This window comes from Ictidomys tridecemlineatus, chromosome 8 (assembly GCF_052094955.1).
Source record: "Ictidomys tridecemlineatus isolate mIctTri1 chromosome 8, mIctTri1.hap1, whole genome shotgun sequence".
In the NCBI taxonomy this organism is placed as follows: Eukaryota; Metazoa; Chordata; class Mammalia; order Rodentia; family Sciuridae; genus Ictidomys; species Ictidomys tridecemlineatus.
The window spans coordinates 147,836,758-147,853,001 of NC_135484.1; the positions used below are offsets into that span (position 1 = coordinate 147,836,758).

Consider the following 16,244-nt stretch of genomic DNA (forward strand, 5'->3'; position numbering starts at 1 on the left):
TCCTGAGGGCCTCTCCACCCAGCACCCGTTGGCTGGCCCTGGAGGTGTTCTGCTTGCCCTTGTTGGTTTCCTCAGCAATGGGCAGGAGCGTTGGCAGAGGTGGCTGTTGGTGGCTGAGCCATTCTTCACCTCTGCTGACCCCTGAAATCTTTGATTCATTCAGAGGCCCCAGCACTCTTGCCCCTGGCTCTTGTGGTCTTGCACACGTGATTTCCCTGCGGCTTCTGGAGGCGCTGTGGGGACTGAGGGCGCATTCACATTCCCCAGGGTTTGGGAGCCGAAAGGTGCTGGGTGGGGTCCTGAGTGTTAATACAAGGCCCAGGAGAAGGCGAGCTCAGGCGCACTCTGGACAGAGCTGGCCACGCCTCTGCGTCATGACCTGGGGTGGTCTCACTGCCCGGGTTTTTCTTGCCGTGCCCCTCAGGTGAGCCTTGCCAGAGGTGGGGACTTTTCAGCAGCATCTTTGGCAGAAAAGAGACCCTGTGGAGGGTCTGGCTGTTGGGAGACTGTAGCAGTGTTAAGGCATGGGCCTGGTGGCTTTCAGAGAGGACAAAGAACCCCGTTTTCTTGGGTATGTTCTAGGTACTGTGGGAAGAGGCACTTCTTTTGTATTTTCATTATTTGGGTTTGGGTTTTGTTGGTGGTGGTGCTGGGGATAGAACACGGGACCTCACTCATGCTAAGCTGGTGCTTTAGCCCTGAGTCACTCCCCAGCCCAGCCCAGCATTTCTATTTTAATACTACCACTTAGAGTGGGCATGATGCCCCTCACTTCTGTTGATGTGAAACCTAGTCTCACAGAAGCCAGGGGTTCTGTGAAAGGTGGGCCTGGCTTTCAGGGCCAGGTGACCTGCCTCGGGGCCTGTGATCTTGCAGTTATGCCAGGTCACATCTAAACATGGAGGTCCCGCTGTGGGCTCTGGGGAGGGCTTCAGTGCAGATGGCCACTCCCGTTCGTGTTAGACCAGAGGCCGGCCCAGCCTCAGTCAGCGGCCTTCTCTCTCCACCTGTCATCATGAGACAGGGCTCAAGCCACATGCCCCACACCTCTGTCCAGAGAGGGGGACACTTCCTTGCATGGACCCAGTGGCTCTGCCAGTCAGTGTGTTAGTTGTAGGTGGACACAATGCCTTTATTTTGTTCATCTTTGTGGGGCGCTGAGGGTGGAACCCAGGGCCTCACACATGCAAGACAAGTGCTCCACCGCTGAGCCCCAGGCCCAGCCCACGGGTTTTCTGTTTTCATTCTCTTTCTGGAACCCACTGAAAGCTGCCAAGGGCCTCAGAGGTCCGGGGGAGGGGGGGTGCGTGTCTCTGGGAACCACATAATCAACTCAGCTCTGTTTTCTGAAGGCCGGCGGCCACCTGGACTGCACAGGCAGCGAGAGCAGCGCTGTGCACGGGGGTGGGAGAGGGCCTGAGGCGGTCCTCACCCCCACCTTGGGGGTGCCCTACTGCAACCTCTAGGCCCAATCCCCTCCCTTTTCTCATTCTGTGGAAAGGTCTTCCCTTGGCCCAGGGCCAGCCAGTGCCCAGGGTAGACATTGATGAATTTGGGTGGTGGAAACTTCTAGAGATGAACAACGGTTGCGTTACAGTGTGAATGGATTTAATGCTGACCACATATTGAAAATAGTGAACCTGATCACAGATCTCACTCACTCAGACCTCAACGATTGTGAGAAGAGTAACAACAGAGATCACTGTTACAGGGAGGGATCGACATTGACGGGGCCTTGCTGGGCGCCGGGCGGAGAACTGGACAGTTTCTTTGTGAACCTTGTAATAACCGCATGTGAGGACGCCTGGCCCCGTTTTGTAGCAGGATCAACCGAGACTCAGAGTTGAAGGGACTTGCCCCAAACTACCCAGGAAAAGGGAGATCTGGTGTTGGACTCGGAGGTCTTTGGGATTGTGTTTGCCACGGGTGGGGGTCTAAAGGGAAGCTGGAAAAATGGGAGCGAGCGGTTTTGAGTTTTGGTTTTGCACAGAGGATTTTGGTCTCTTTGGGTCACTCGAACGAGGTACCATGAGCTGGTAGCTTATGGATATCGTAAGTCTGTTCCGCACAGCTCCGGAGGCCGATTTGTGCCTGCCGTGAGCCTGGTTGACAGGCGTGGTCTCGTCACTGTGTCTTCGTGTAGTGGGGGGGTGAGGACCCCTGGGCTCTCCTGCTTTGATTTTACCTGCACTGCTCCATCCTGGAGGGTCTTCCCCATAATCTGATGACCCCCAAGGCCTTGCCTTCAGCACCCTCGCTCGGGGGGAGAGTTTCAACACCTGACGTCTGGAGAGAGACAAACACTCAGACCGCGGCAAGCCTTGTCACCTCGTGTCTTTCCCCTGGTCCTCGCACACCTCTGACGCAGAGGAGTGGGGGCTCCATCCAGAGTGGGAGGGCGCTGCCTGGTCTCCCTGGGCGAGGGGGACTGAGCAGAGCCCCTGTGCCTGATGCCAGGAGCCCCATAGTGCATCTTCCGTCCTGGCTGCCAGGAGAGGAGCGGCCTGACGTGCATCTGCGGGCAGACACCGGCACCCTGAGTGCTGACGGCCTGTATCCGCCGTGCCAGGCGGGTCCCTGCCAAGATAAGGCCAGCTCCTCACTTAATCTCCCCGGCCAGCCCCTCCCCGCTCCGCTGCCTCACACCATGCCCAGACCAGAGGCCAGGGACGTCACCAGAGCCCAACTGCTGTGTCACCGTTCTCATTTCTGCTCTGGTCTTGTCCTCTGTTCCCTGGTTTTGCTCTTCTTGGTTTCAAATTTGAGTAGACGGCTTTGCCCGTCTGTCCGTACCACCCCCTGGTCCCCTCCTGGTCCCCGGTGTTCGACTGTTATGCTGTGGCTCACACTAGAGGCACTTCATGGTCACTTTGGGTTTTTCCACTTGGCATCGGAGACGGTGTCCTGACCACAGAGCCACGTGGTGGCTGAGCAGAGGGGATGACACTGTGGAAGCTCTTGGTTTCAGAACCAGGGCCGGCCTTCCTCACCTGTGTGAACTCACTGTCCTTACCTGGTGGGACCCGGTCCGTCTATTGTGAGCTGAGTTATTTTGCCTGAAGAAGGAAATAAAATGGTCTGTGGGTGGTACCCGAGTGGGGAAAAACAGATCCACGTTGAAAACGCAACGGCGGCCGTTGGAGTTGCTTCCTGGAGGTGTTGTCCTAGTGAGTCACGCAGCCAGGAAGAACAGGAGCCGCAGTCTTCTCAGCCTCCTGACCACCAGAGCTCAGGCTTTTCCTTGTGCTACAGAAAACAGTTCAGCCCCACCCCCAGCTCCCCATTAAAAAAATATGTGCTTCTAGTATAAAATCCAGACAAGTTTAGAAGGAGAGAATTCATAGAATTCAGAAAGTCTCTTCACCCAGGCAGTTGGTTAGCACCTTGGTGGGTTTTTTTGTTTGTTTGTTTTTCATGTACACGTGCATCTAAAAAATATAAACAAAGTTGAGATCTTGCTTTCCCCTAAACGGTTTAAGCATTTCTCATGCCATTATACTCTTCATAAAAGCATCCTATGGGGCAGGGGTGTGACTCAGTGGGACAGCGCCTGCCTAGCATGAACAAGAGGCCCTGGATCAGATCTCCAGCTCTGTGCCCCCAAATAAAGAAGTCTCCACCATCACGTGAGTGGGCCATTGATTGTTGGACCATTCCCATTTTGGGGACTGCATTTGCAGTTTTGCACTGTGACACATGATAGTCCTTACAGTTATACCTCTGTCCTCATTGATGATTTCCTTGGGAGAGGATCTTAAAAGGAGAATTAACTGGATCAAAAGATGTGTCTGTCTTCCCGTTTCTTCTCTATGGACAAATTGCTTTTGAGGAAAACTTGGACCAAAATAGACATTCGTCCAGCAGATCTCCTGATGCGTCGACTTGAGCATTCATGCTCACAACTGCTGAGGACCTGCGTGAAAAGTAGAACCACGTTGGCGTTCTTACTTTGATGATTAGCGGAGTTGAACATTTCCCCAGGTTTTGTTAGCCACTTTTTAAAAATTCCTATTAGTTCGTTGTTGTCCTTTGGTACTTGTGAGGCGTTAGCCTTTCTCCTCTCTGTTCTTGTTATGTTGGGGACGGTGCCCCTTCGACGGGATAGTGTATTTTTCTCTGCCAGGTTGGTGTGGTTGCTGGAGCTGTTGCATGTGTGCATTTCATTTCTACACGGGGGGCAGCTTTTTGTTTTCCCTTTGACGTTTTGCAGGTACTCAGGGGTTCCTTGCAGCTGTCCTTCAACTCTGACCCCCTCTAGTCCTCCTGTCACCTTCCATTGTCAGCTGCTGTTTGTAGTTAAGTATCTTTGTGCGCACCTCACCACCTTCTTCTAGCAACCTTTTCTAGGAAGTGCTAGTCACTTTGTCTAGGTTAAAAAAATAAAATCCCCCCCCCTTTGGTGTCCATGTGAGTAGATGGAACAGGGGTGAACTTTGTAAAATAGGTCTTTGCGCAGTCGTGAAAACTCAGCTGGGCCTCTTGCCCAGGATCCTGTGTGCCAGCTGAAGGATCCACAGGGCAAGGAGTTGTAATATAAAGGGCTATTTTTGTGCTCCCAGACTCCTGCAGCGAAAGAACTAGAACTATTTCCAAACCAGATGCATCCTCCTGGTTGATAGATTCTGCTATTTCCTGGCTTGTGTGTTTATTCTTAGGGCCAAAGCTTCGTGCTCGGTAAACGGAGCACATGCCAGTGCTATGTGATCCATAAGGACTGATCTGTCCTTCCATATCCAGAGGGGAACCCCAACCCTAGGGCAAGGACATTCGGGGAATTTCTCGACTTTGAGAAGATGGGGAACTTTCCAGTCCTGGCTCTCTGGAGTTCATGGAGATTCTTCAGAGATTTGGCAAACTCTGAAGCATTGTCTCTCCCCCCAATCTCCCCACCTGGAACCCAGGGCCTCATACCTGCAAGTCAAACTACTGAGCTTCAGTCCCAACTGTTTTTTTGAAGTTTATTTTGAGACAGGGTCTCACTAAGCTCAGGTTGGTCTCCGACTTGCGATCCTCCTGCCTCAGCGTCCAGAGTTGCTGGGATCATAGGCGTACACCTCTACACACGGCTTCTCTGAAGTATTTTAGGCACCTGGATAAGAATTTCAGTCAGTTTGAATGTGTTTCGTGGCTGATTTTATGTGTTTGGAAGTTTTTGCTTTGTTGATTGCTGACGTGTTTAGAATATTCCTGACCCAGACACCCTCCGATCTCTTCTGGTTCTGAATAATCTTGTTCAGGCCCTTCTCACGCATCAGTGATCCCTGGCCGCTTCTTCAAGAGTGGTTTCCAGGTAATGAATATGGGAAACCTTTTTCCAGGTAATGAAAGGAACCAAAGGAAGACCTTGGCTCACCAATTTCAGACTTGAACAGACTCAGGAACCGGGACCAGTGTTTTCTTTTTCCTTTTGTCCCCCAGTGGTGGCCTGGTGACTCACGGGCCACGCACATCCCATGCTCAGGTGTGGGGCTCCTCATCCACCTTCCCCCGGGAGTCCTCACTGTTGTGAGCTTTGTTCCTTCTGTCCCAGGCAGGGAACGTGGTGACAGGCGAGATGGTGGAGGAGCTCATTCTCTCGGGAGCGGATATCATTAAAGTGGGAGTTGGGCCAGGTAAGACCTTGAAGCCCCTGGAGGGCGTCTGTGGGGAGGATCGGGCCTGGGGCTTGGGGGCCCTGGGAATGACCAGATGGGAACACAGGAACAACTCACCCATGGGTCCAAAGCCTATCTCCTCTGGAAGCATCATTGAGCTTCCAGACAGAGCTCCTGGGAAGAGAGGTCCTTGAGTTCATTGTGACGCCTCCGGACGGCATTGAGAGGAGCAGAGATGAAGTTGGAATAGGGGGTCCTGGCTCCAGAGCATCCATGTGGAAGAGGGGATGGCAGAGTTCATTAACAAGCTGAGTGCTCTAATGAGGAAGGGAGGACGGAGAGGAGGAAGGGAGGACGGAGAGGACAGTTAATGCACAAGGATGGCTCATGAGCAGGGATGTTTGAAGAGCCCCAAACATTGCAGATCGGCGTGTGGCTGTGAATCCACATTTGAACGTCACCTGTGACCAGGCACGCATCACTGTTGGCTCCTCACCTGGCAGCCGGCAGGCAAGATTTCGCCCATTTCCCCTTCAGGCCTTCTCTGCTAGGACCACCCGTTGGCATCTTGAACGGAGGAGAGAGGTGGAGGTCCTTGTGCTGGGTGGTGCTGTGGTTTCCTGGGTCCACTGGTGTCCGCCCTCCCATGTGCCATGCGGGAGGCTGAATCCACTGCTGTGTTGGTGACGAGTTCCCTGTATGTCAGTTATTAATCAGATGCCAACATTAGAGAGCAGGAAAGAAGACGTCCATTTTCATACTAGGACTAAAAAAACCAGCAAAGATGTTTAAAAGCACCTCCCACCCAAGAGACACCATGATAAAAGGCAGTGGACCATAAGCCAACGAGAGGAGTCTGCGGAGGGTACGGCTGGAGGCCAGGACTCCGGTGGGTGGTGACTTGGCCTGGTGCAGAGGGGAGGGTTCGAGGGACCAGGACATGGAGGAAAAGAGGAACAACAGCCCTGTGGACCTATAGAATAACCAGCCTTAGACCTCTTGGGAGGTCTTCAGTTCGACTATTCCAGTGTCTCAGAGTGTGGTTGCCATCACGGGGGGGGAGGGGGGGGCAGTCAACGCTCTGAGCAGGAGGAATGGCATCTCTGGTCTGCCATTACGCTGGCCCCAGAGCAGCCCAGATGGACATCCAGGAGCAGCTACGTGGGTGGCGGAGCAGTGGAGACGGGGACGTGGGTGACACACTCATTCCTGGCCTGTGCATCCTCTCAGTGGCTATTTATAGTGCCCTGATTATGTACCAGGCTCTCCTCAGCGTGGGATAGACAGCAGTGTGAATATCCACCGAGTTTACCACCCGGCAGAGGAAAACAGATCCTCAACGCGCTTGCACAAATAATGATTTAAATGCCGCTGCTTGGAAGAAATCCTGCGGCGGACAAGTTCCCCGGGGCGCTGACATTTAAGATGAAGCCTGAAGAAAGCCTTGCCTGGAGAGGGGTGGTGCAGAGGGGGGTGCACAGAGAATCCCTAAGTGGGGGAGAAACTTGCCCCCTCTGTCAGAGGGACTGAGTCTGGGGTAAGTAGCAGCTAGAGATGAGGTGAGCCAGGAGGGTCGCAGGTGGAGCTGGATCTAGCTGACCTGGGTATAGGGTGAAGGGGTGCTCACTTGTTGGGAGGGACATAGGGAAAGACCCCTGTTCCCCAGACCTGACGGGGAATACAGCCTGGACGGGGCTTGCTGGGAGGAGAGGTGGGGGAGGAAGGTGGGCCGCGGAGCTGAGGTAGGCGCCAGACGGAAGCTGACGCAGGGGCAGGCTGGTTGGAGACCTGGGGCAGTGCGGCTCAGGTGGGAGGTGGACGGCGAGATGGTGAAGGGTCTCATGGAGGCAGAGCTGAGGAGGAGTGAGGGGTACCACTGCCCTGGCCCCCCTTCCTCAGGGCCCCCTGCAGGCCAGACCAGGCCAAGCTGGTTTTTCCTTGTGCCGTCTGACCCAGGTCCCAACCTGCGAGGCGTGTGCTTTTATGTTCCTGTCACAGGTGTGCAGGGACTTCTGAGGCTTGGGGAGGTTAGGAGATTGACAGAGGTTTGGGGTTCAGGGTGCAGAGGCTGTGGGAGGACTCTGGGAAGTCCTTTGAGACAGGAAGGGGTAGGAGGAGAGTGGACTGGGGGAGGTCGGTGCTCAGCCACGCAGGGGAGAGCGGGGGGAGGGCGACATCCTGAACATCGGTGGTGACGGTGACCAGGGCCACAGGGCATGCCTGGGCAGGTGGGGTGGCGCATGGCCACCTCTGTCGCCCTGGTCAGTCAGCCCCTCCCTCCCAAGCATGCACCCCCTGCAGAGGGCAGTCCACCTTCTGGGGGGCAGGTGGTGGGAAGGTGAGGGGGCGCGTTTCGTTCACGTGCTGCTCACGTGTAACCTCTCCTTGGGGTCCCCCCCCTTCCTCCGCAGGTTCCGTGTGCACCACCCGCACCAAGACCGGGGTGGGCTACCCGCAGCTGAGTGCGGTGATCGAGTGTGCGGACTCCGCCCACGGCCTCAAGGGGCACATCATCTCGGTGAGTCTCTGGCGAGGCTGGGGTTGGGGCTGAAGCAGGTTGAGACGGCAGGGGGGACCCTGACCCTGACCCTGACCCTGAGGGAGCTGGCTGCCTTACGGGGCCCTGTGGTTACATCAGGGACCTTCAGCAGAGACAGACCTGGCTGCCCGCATCTTCTGCAGGGGCCACCAGCCTGCAGTCACTAAGGAGGTGGGGGGTGTGTGTGATGGGGATCGCAGGCAGCCTTGAGGACGCAGGGGCATGTGGTCCTTTGCTAGGGATGTTTTTTAACCAAGTGTCACAGACTCAAACAATGACATTTCCTGTCTCCCAGTTCTAGAGGCCAAAAGTTCCCCAGAACAAGGTGTGGGCTGAGCACCCAAAGCTCCGTCCTCATCCCGGATGCCCATTTAGTAATGAGGATGCAGTTTTGAGGAAAAGGAAAAAGAAGATCTGTGGCTTTGCCAGCAAAGGAGAACCACAGGGGACTCCTATTCTAGTTGCGTAGGGCCTGGCTTTGGCTGAGGCTGGCTTTGAACTCGTGATCCTCCTGCCTCAGCCTCCCGAGCTGCTGGGATACCAGGCGTGCACCTCTCCCAGTGCCTCATATCAGGTGTTCCCTGGTTGTGATCCACTTGTTAATTTGATCTTCTGGTGCCACCCCTGAAGTCTGCCTTACTGGATTCCTGTGGTGGCAGGTGCTCTAAGGCAGATGGCTCTGCCTAGGTGGGGAATAAGGTCACCCTGTTCTGCCCCAGGTTAGGGAGGGGGATAGAAAGCACACCGATGGGCCTGAGTGCAGAGCCGCAGGGGCTGTATTCCAGGCTCCAGGTGGACCACTGTCAATGGTCACTCGGTGTCCTTGGCTTCTGGCAGCCCAGCTCCGGTGTCCATGTGGCCTTTTCCCTGGGTGCCTCTGACCATTCCTCCTTTTTATCAGGAGACGGATCCTTTTGGCCTAGGGACCACCCTGCTCCAAGATGACCTTGACTTCAGTGACCTGGTTCCCAAATAAGGTCACATTCTAGGGGTTAGGATGGCAACGTGACTCTTGAGGGGGATGCGGTTTGACTCCCAACAGGCTACAGCATGCATGGTGTGGGCCTCCTAGGGTGAGTGGTAGGAAGTGCCCAGGGCAGGCTTCAGATGAAGGGGAGGGGAGGGCACTGAAGAGCGTAGGGACTGACTGAAGACCTCAAAGTCACTCCATCAGAGGAGGGAGCTGGAAGTGGGCAGCAGAGGGGGCAGGAGATGAGCTTCAGGGCAGCTGTGAATGCTGTGGCCTGTTAAGGATTGGGACTTCTCCCAAGGGTACTGGGGAGCAGGAGAGTGCCCAGTGGATCCATGTGTCTGGCAGAAACATCCAACGAGTTGCCTGGGAAGGATGGGAAAGGGGCAAGCCGAGAAGAAGGGACAGTGTGCTTCAGGCAGGATCTGATGTGCCTTCCACTAGGGTGGTAGTGGGGCTTGGGAGCCCTCCGCAGAACCAAGGGATGTTCAGGGGAGAGTTAAATAAGCCTGGGCAATGGAGCAGCCGCTTGGCAGCTGGTAGAGGAGGGGCCAGCTGCTCTTCCAGGATGAGTACTGGCTGCAGGGGAAGAGGTCGGGGTTGGTCTAGGGTTCATTTTGGGGACTGTAGGTTTCAAAGCACTCGAGGGTTGGGTTCACGGTTGGAGACCCGATCTCGGCTGATCAGAGCCAACAGCTCCTCCATCGCGGGAGCCCGGGAGTGGAAGCATGTGGGAGTGAGAGGTGAAGCCCGGGGTTGCCCTCAGGAGCCTGGGCAGGGACCGAGGAGCTGATGCAGCCCAGGAGGTTGGACCACAGGGGCCTGGGGAGGGTGCCTCCGCAAGATGCTGCCAGTGGCCCCCTGTGGACAGGCGAGAGCAGACTTCGGTGGCACATGTGGGAAGGAGGGAGTTGGGGACAGGCAGGCAGTATTCCACCAGAAGCTTCTGGAGGGACGGTGCCCCTAAAGGTGACTAAGGAATAAACGCTGATTTACAGCCTGTCTTTGACTCTCGGGCACCTCGTCCGCCTTCACATGTGACGGCCATTCAGCCCCCTGCAGGGAGTTTTGTGAGATGAGATGCTCGGAGCAGGCCTGGTGTCAGGTCTGGTGGGTGCCGACAGAGCTGTGGCTTTCACTCTGCGGGTGTTTGGCGTGTACACAGGTGTGCGTAATCGCCTCTTGCCGTCTGTGGGGATTGGTCTCACCCCTGTGGAAGCCACAGCCCATGGTGCCCAAGTCCCTGTGTAAAACTGTGTAGTATTTGCATATGACCTACACACACCCTACCATGGGCTACGATGACTACAGGACCTGGTACAGGTAAATACAATATGAATAGTTGTATTATTTAGGAACTAATGCCAAAAAAAAGTCTGCACTTTCAGTACAGATGCAATTTTTTAAAAAATATTTTTCATCTGTGTTAGGTTGAATCCAATGGTATGGAACTCACAGATACGGAAGGCAGGCCGTGTATTTTATGTGCCTGTGCATACACATACATATCTTATAGATTGGAAGTGTGGTCTGTTTTTGGTGTTTCTATTACAGTGCTGACTTATGTCGAGTAAATTAAAACTTCAGACCTTTCACTTCTGCTGTTGCAAGGTCAAGCTCGCACATTAAATCATGGATAAGTGTTTTTTTTTCTTTTATTATTTATTTTAAAGTAGAATGCATTTTTGACATATAGTACACAAACCGAGTACAACTTCTTATTCCTCCGGCTATAAATGAAGTTCGTTCATTCTTCCCTATTCGCTCACCCCACTATGGATCAGCATCCACTTATCAGAGAAAACATTCAGCTTTTGTTTTTTTGGGGGGGATTGTCTTATTTCACTTTGCATGATATTCTCTAGTCCCATCCATTTACATGCAAATGCCATAATTTCATTCTTCTTTAAGGCTAATACTCCATTGTGTAGATGTACCACAGTTTCTTTGTCCATTCATCCGTTGAAGGGCACCTCGGTTGGTTCCATAGTCTAACTATTGTGAATTGAGCTGCTATGAACATTGATGTGGCTGTGTCACTACAGTGTGCTGATTTTAAGTCCCTTGGCTGTAGACCGAGGAGTGGGATAGCTGGGTCAAACGGTGGATCCATTCCAAGTTTTCCGAGGTATCTCCATACTGCTTCCCACAGTGGTTGCCCCAGTTTGCAGTCCCATGATAGGTGATTGTTAAAAAATGAGAATTGATGTGGTCATCTCTGTGGAAGGCTTCCTCATTGATTTTGTCTCGGCCTCAGTGCTTGCTGAGGTCTGCGTCTGGCTTTTCATCCTGCTCTCAAGGTGCCATTACTCTGTCAGAACCCCTCTGTGCTTGGGTCTCATTTGAGTCTTACCTGAGCCCTGCCGGCCCCGCCCCATACCACGTGACTCTCAGCTCAGACGCACGCTAGGCTCCAGGCCCTGGGCTGTCAGTGCAGTGTGGGTTGCCTGGGCTCCTTCTCCTTCCTCAACCAGTTTCTTCATCTCTCTACCCATTCATCCGGTGGATATTCATTGAGCACCTACTGGGTGCCAGAAACTAGAATAAATGACCAACATTTTTATTGGTGAATGCAGAGTTCCAAGGCTGTCCACTCATCTTTTCCCCGAGTGAAGATATAGCACTCATTCATTGAACACCTGGGGTGGAAAAGACTGATATAGACCCCAAGTCTTCATTTGCTGAGTCAGGGCACTTGTCATGGAAGCCACCAAGCAGCACTCCCATGCTCCAGTCTGCCAGTGGGTCTCAGATGCTTGCTTCAGTGTCATCTGGGCTGGCTGCATGAAGACCACCAGAGAACTGTTATAAGGACGTCGCTGGACCCCATCCCAGAGAATTAGGCTCTTTAGTCTTGGACCCCAGAGCCTCATGGGTTGTGAATTGCCAGTCCCCGTTATGTAATCATGCTCACCTTCAAGAGTCTTCATCAGAACCTGGGCCCCACGTCATGTCTTCCTCAAATGACCACCATTTCCAAGAGTGGAAGTCCAGTGGGTGAAGTCTGACGCCGAGCTTCTTCTGAGACACCACACTTGATGTCCTTCCGGAAACTTCAGACTTGCTCAGTTCACAGGACTGCTTGAGCAGGTTGGGGTGGGGGTCCTGGAGGCTCTGTGGGTACCCCAGCCGACTCCGGTGGAAATCACCTAAGCTTCTCTGCACAGCATGTCCCAGTGGGTAACTTGCTTCAGTTCTGAGTGTGGTGCCCGGACCAGCAGCGTTGGCATCAACTAACGGCTCGTCAGATTTCCCGGGTCCCCCTCTAGGCCTGACCTACTGAGTCAGGCAGTGAGGCCCGAGCTTCTGTATGAACACAGCCTCTGGGTCGTTCTGATGTGTCCTGAGGTTTGGCTTACTTAGGGGAAACTCGGCCTTGCTGGCTGGATTCCAGGGCCAGCCTTCATGTGCTGATGTCAGTAGGGGGCGCTGATGGCCCAGGCCTGTGGGCTCCTGCGGTGGGAAGGTGGCCCTTAGGAGCCTACCTGAGTGCTTCCAAGGTATTCATTTTTCCAGAATTGGTGGGAGAGTTCCTCGATGGGGTCAGGAGTGCAGTTTGCAGCCAGGAGACCAGATGCAGTTCACAGCTGCTACAGGAGTGGACCCTGCACTGGCTCCTCAGTTGCCACCAGCTGCACACGCCCAGGCTCACAGCAGCTGCTGCTCCCACCTGCCTGGTGTCACGCAGCCTCGCAGGATGGCTTCTCCCAATTGCCAAGAGTCTGGAACCTGCAGCGAACCCAGCAGATGTTAGGAGCCTGTCACTGTGTCCTTCCAGCTGTCTCCTTGCACACATGCATTACTGAATGAGCACATCTGTGCTGTTGCAGTTCTCAGGAAGCCCCACCAGAGGGGGCCAACAGGTGGGGCCGGAGCTAGGTTTCTATTTATTGTGGTCCCTGTAGGCTTCAGGGGGCAGAGTGTGGGAAAATTCAAGACAGCCCCACGCAGGCAAAGATTAAGGAATGAACAGTTCATTTCTTCTTGTCACACTGTGATTTAGAAAGACCTACTCATTAAATCTTTTTTTTAAGGCCTTGAAAAGTCCCCCCAACATGCTCAATCTAGGAAAAGCTAGAAATGTAAACAAACGTTAAAAAATAAGGATCAGAACCCACCCACCCCCCAGAAAATATCAGAAATGCTGTCATAAGACAGCTGCTGGTTCTAATCTTATGTTTCCATTTTTATAGCTATGTGGCCTTAGGAGAGTCACTCAGTCTTTCTGAGTCTCATATTTGCCCTCACTTAGAAAATGCTGGCTTCAGTTTCTGAGGATTGAACCCAGAGGTGCTGAACCATTGAGCCACATCCCCAGCCTGTCCTTCCTTCCTTTTTTTTTTTTTATATGTATTTTGTGACAGAGTCTCACTAAGCTGCTTTAGAGCCTTGCTCAGTTGGTGAGTCTGGTCTTGAATTTGCCATCTTCCTGCCTCAGCCTCCCCAGCTGCTAGGATTAGAGACATGCTCCACCACACCCAGCCTGCTCCCCTTTTTAAAAAACTCTCCAGCAGTTGCACCTCTGTGAAGGTAAATGCCTGTCTTAGATTTCAGAGGGTGCCCTGCTGCCCCATCCCCTGGGAACATGAAAGGATGCTTTGCTTGGCAGAGGGGCACAGACTGCTTTGTCTTAAGGCTTCCTGTCAAGATGGATTGCATGCGGTTAACTGCAGACAGGCTCGTTTGGGGGCATCTTATAGATGCATACACACAATGGGGGCAGGTGACGCCATCACCGGTTTCCTCTCTGCGGCACAGTCTGCAGCCGAGTTGACTGTGGCCTTCTTGGCTCATCCTGGGAAGAGGGGCTGGTTTTTTATGCTCCCAGTAATGCGGGACATCTGCATCAGGCCTCATCACTGACCACAGCTGGGGGTTTTCAGGAGCCCCCACGAGATACCCTGTTTCCCAGTCAGAACTTCCGAGACCTGTTCTGATGGGAGCATGAGTTTATTTTGTTCATTTGAGGTTATGGTTTGAAACCTTTTGAAACCCGGTGGTGCAGAGCTGGTTTTGAGAAAGCTCTAGAAAGTGAACTGACGGATGCGTGGCGGGCAGGTTGAGGTTGTATCTGTGGCGCTGGAAGCGGTGACAGGTGTCTGGAACCACAGCCCCTGCCTCCCAGGGAGGGCTGGGGCCGGACACCTTGAGGGCAGAGACTGCCGCTGAACTGGTGGAGCCCCTGTGCCCTGTGGCCCTCTGGGGTCAGGGAGGCTACACAGGGAAGAGGAGTTGGTAGCGCCCTCACATCTCCCTCCCATCAGGTCAGGACTGCAGGGCAGTGACAAGTGGAGCCGCACTCCAGCTCTCAGAGCGGCAGGCCTGATGAGCCGTAGCAGAGCCGGAGTCCCCGAGGCCTGTGTCCTCAGATCCAGATGCTCCTTGCAAAGTGGTCCATCCCAGTTCTCCATTGATCCTGGTGCCACACTCCTGCAGGTTGTCACCCAGGGCAGCACCAAGTGGCCTGTGTTCTGTGTTCCTGGGAACAGGTGGCCCCTCAGGGGCCTCGGTGTTTCTCCTAGGCCCACAGTGACCTTTGGACTGTGTCACTGGTGTGCTGTTTCTCCCCTCCGGCCTGTGCTTCCTGGCTGTCCCTGCCTGGCTGGCTGCCACTCCATGGTACTGCTGTCCCCCTTCACCCAGGCCACACTGGGAGGAGCAGGCAGCAGCCTGGGCCTTTGGGGTCTTGTTTGTAAGGAAACACAGTGGGCTCTGCTGCATGCTGGGGACTTTGTACCATGTGGCTGGGCTGGAGACAACCCCCAGAGCCCAAGGTAACCGTGTCCCTCTGGGACTAACCAGCCCCACACCTGTGCTCTGTGCAGGCAAAGTAGGTGTAGAGAGTGGATGTGTTGAATTTTAAGGTAACTGGGATTGGCACCGGAAGGACATGAGAGGCATGAGGTGGCTCCGAGATAAAGGAACTAACTCCGTGTTCTTTCCATAGCTCTTAAAATAATGCAGCCCTTGAACTAAATAGATCTCGCCTCACCCCAGGCACGGAGAGAACAGTGGCTCCTGACGGACGGTGATCGGGGCTGAAGGGGTGGCTGGGGTGCTACCTAAAGGGCTAGCCAGGGGCACCTGAGCCTGGGGGTGGCGCATGGGTATTTGGCAGTACGTGGCAGCTGGGGGAATGGGAGATGTGATTTTTTGGGAGTCAGCTAGGCCAGAAAGCAACAGTTTGAGTTGTTGGTCCAGGTGCCTGGCTGAGCCCGGGGGTGTGAGCTCCTCATCATCCGGGGAGGGGCCAGCTCCCACTGATACTCACGTCCTCTCCTTGTTCTTTCCTCTGTGAAGGATGGAGGCTGCACCTGTCCAGGAGACGTCGCCAAAGCCTTTGGTAAGGATGGCCTGGTGGGGAGGAGGGAGGTGCCCTCTGCGGCGGGGGGCAGGGGGGAGGGGACTGGGATGAAGAGGCCGAGGGGAGGTTCTTGCTGCCAGTGTTTCCACTCCCTGTGTTCCTTTCCCAGTTGTCCTAAGTCCTGGCCCTGGTCTGGTTCTGGTCTGTGGCAGAGGAAGCCAGGTGCTCAGGAAATGCATCTGGCAGTGACGTTCTGCAAGCCTGGAGTGGGTGACGCCTTGGGCTCTTGATTGAGAATACTCTGGGAACCTGGGCTCTTTTTCTTTTGTGTGGCGCTGAGGGTGGAACCCACGTCAGGCGCGTGCTCTACCACTGACCACACTCCAAGCCCCAGGTGTGCTCTTTCACTCCACCTGAATTCCCTGGGAAGGGAGAGTCCAAGCGCCTGCTCCCCACTAGGAGGCAGCAGTGTCCATTGCAATTGAGGGGATGATGCTGCAGGGCTCGGCTGTGTCCTGGGTTTTTCCTGAGAAAGCTCTAAGAGGTTGAGCATCCTGAGAGGCAGTGAAACAGGGCTGCGGAACCCTGTGCTGATGCTGACTACTTAATCTGCCAAATGCATTCAGAAGTCAGAGCTGACTGCACAGAGGGGTGGCTCCAACTCAAGTGGGAGCTGTGGGTACCAGCAGGAGGCAGAAGCAGGGCTCCCATGGGGCCACTCCTTTGTGTGTGTGTGTGTGTGTGTGTGTGTGTGTGTGTGTGTGTGTGTGTGTAAATTAGGAAATGTCTTAGGAATTTGCTTTTTGGGCTACCTGGGATTGAACCCAGGATGTTTAA

The 16,244-nt window shown here is 54.2% G+C and overlaps 1 protein-coding gene across 2 annotated transcripts in view; it reads left to right on the forward strand.

Annotated features, from left to right (window-relative positions):
* The window catches only part of Gmpr (guanosine monophosphate reductase), a 37,431-nt gene that overhangs the window by 15,517 nt on the left and 5,670 nt on the right, over window positions 1-16,244 (forward strand). For both annotated transcript variants that reach the window (XM_005329136.5, XM_078020576.1), the window contains exons 5-7: window positions 5,531-5,612; window positions 8,006-8,112; window positions 15,404-15,446. In XM_005329136.5, the coding sequence (XP_005329193.1) occupies window positions 5,531-5,612; window positions 8,006-8,112; window positions 15,404-15,446 (232 nt within the window). The remainder of the gene's footprint in view (window positions 1-5,530; window positions 5,613-8,005; window positions 8,113-15,403; window positions 15,447-16,244) is intronic.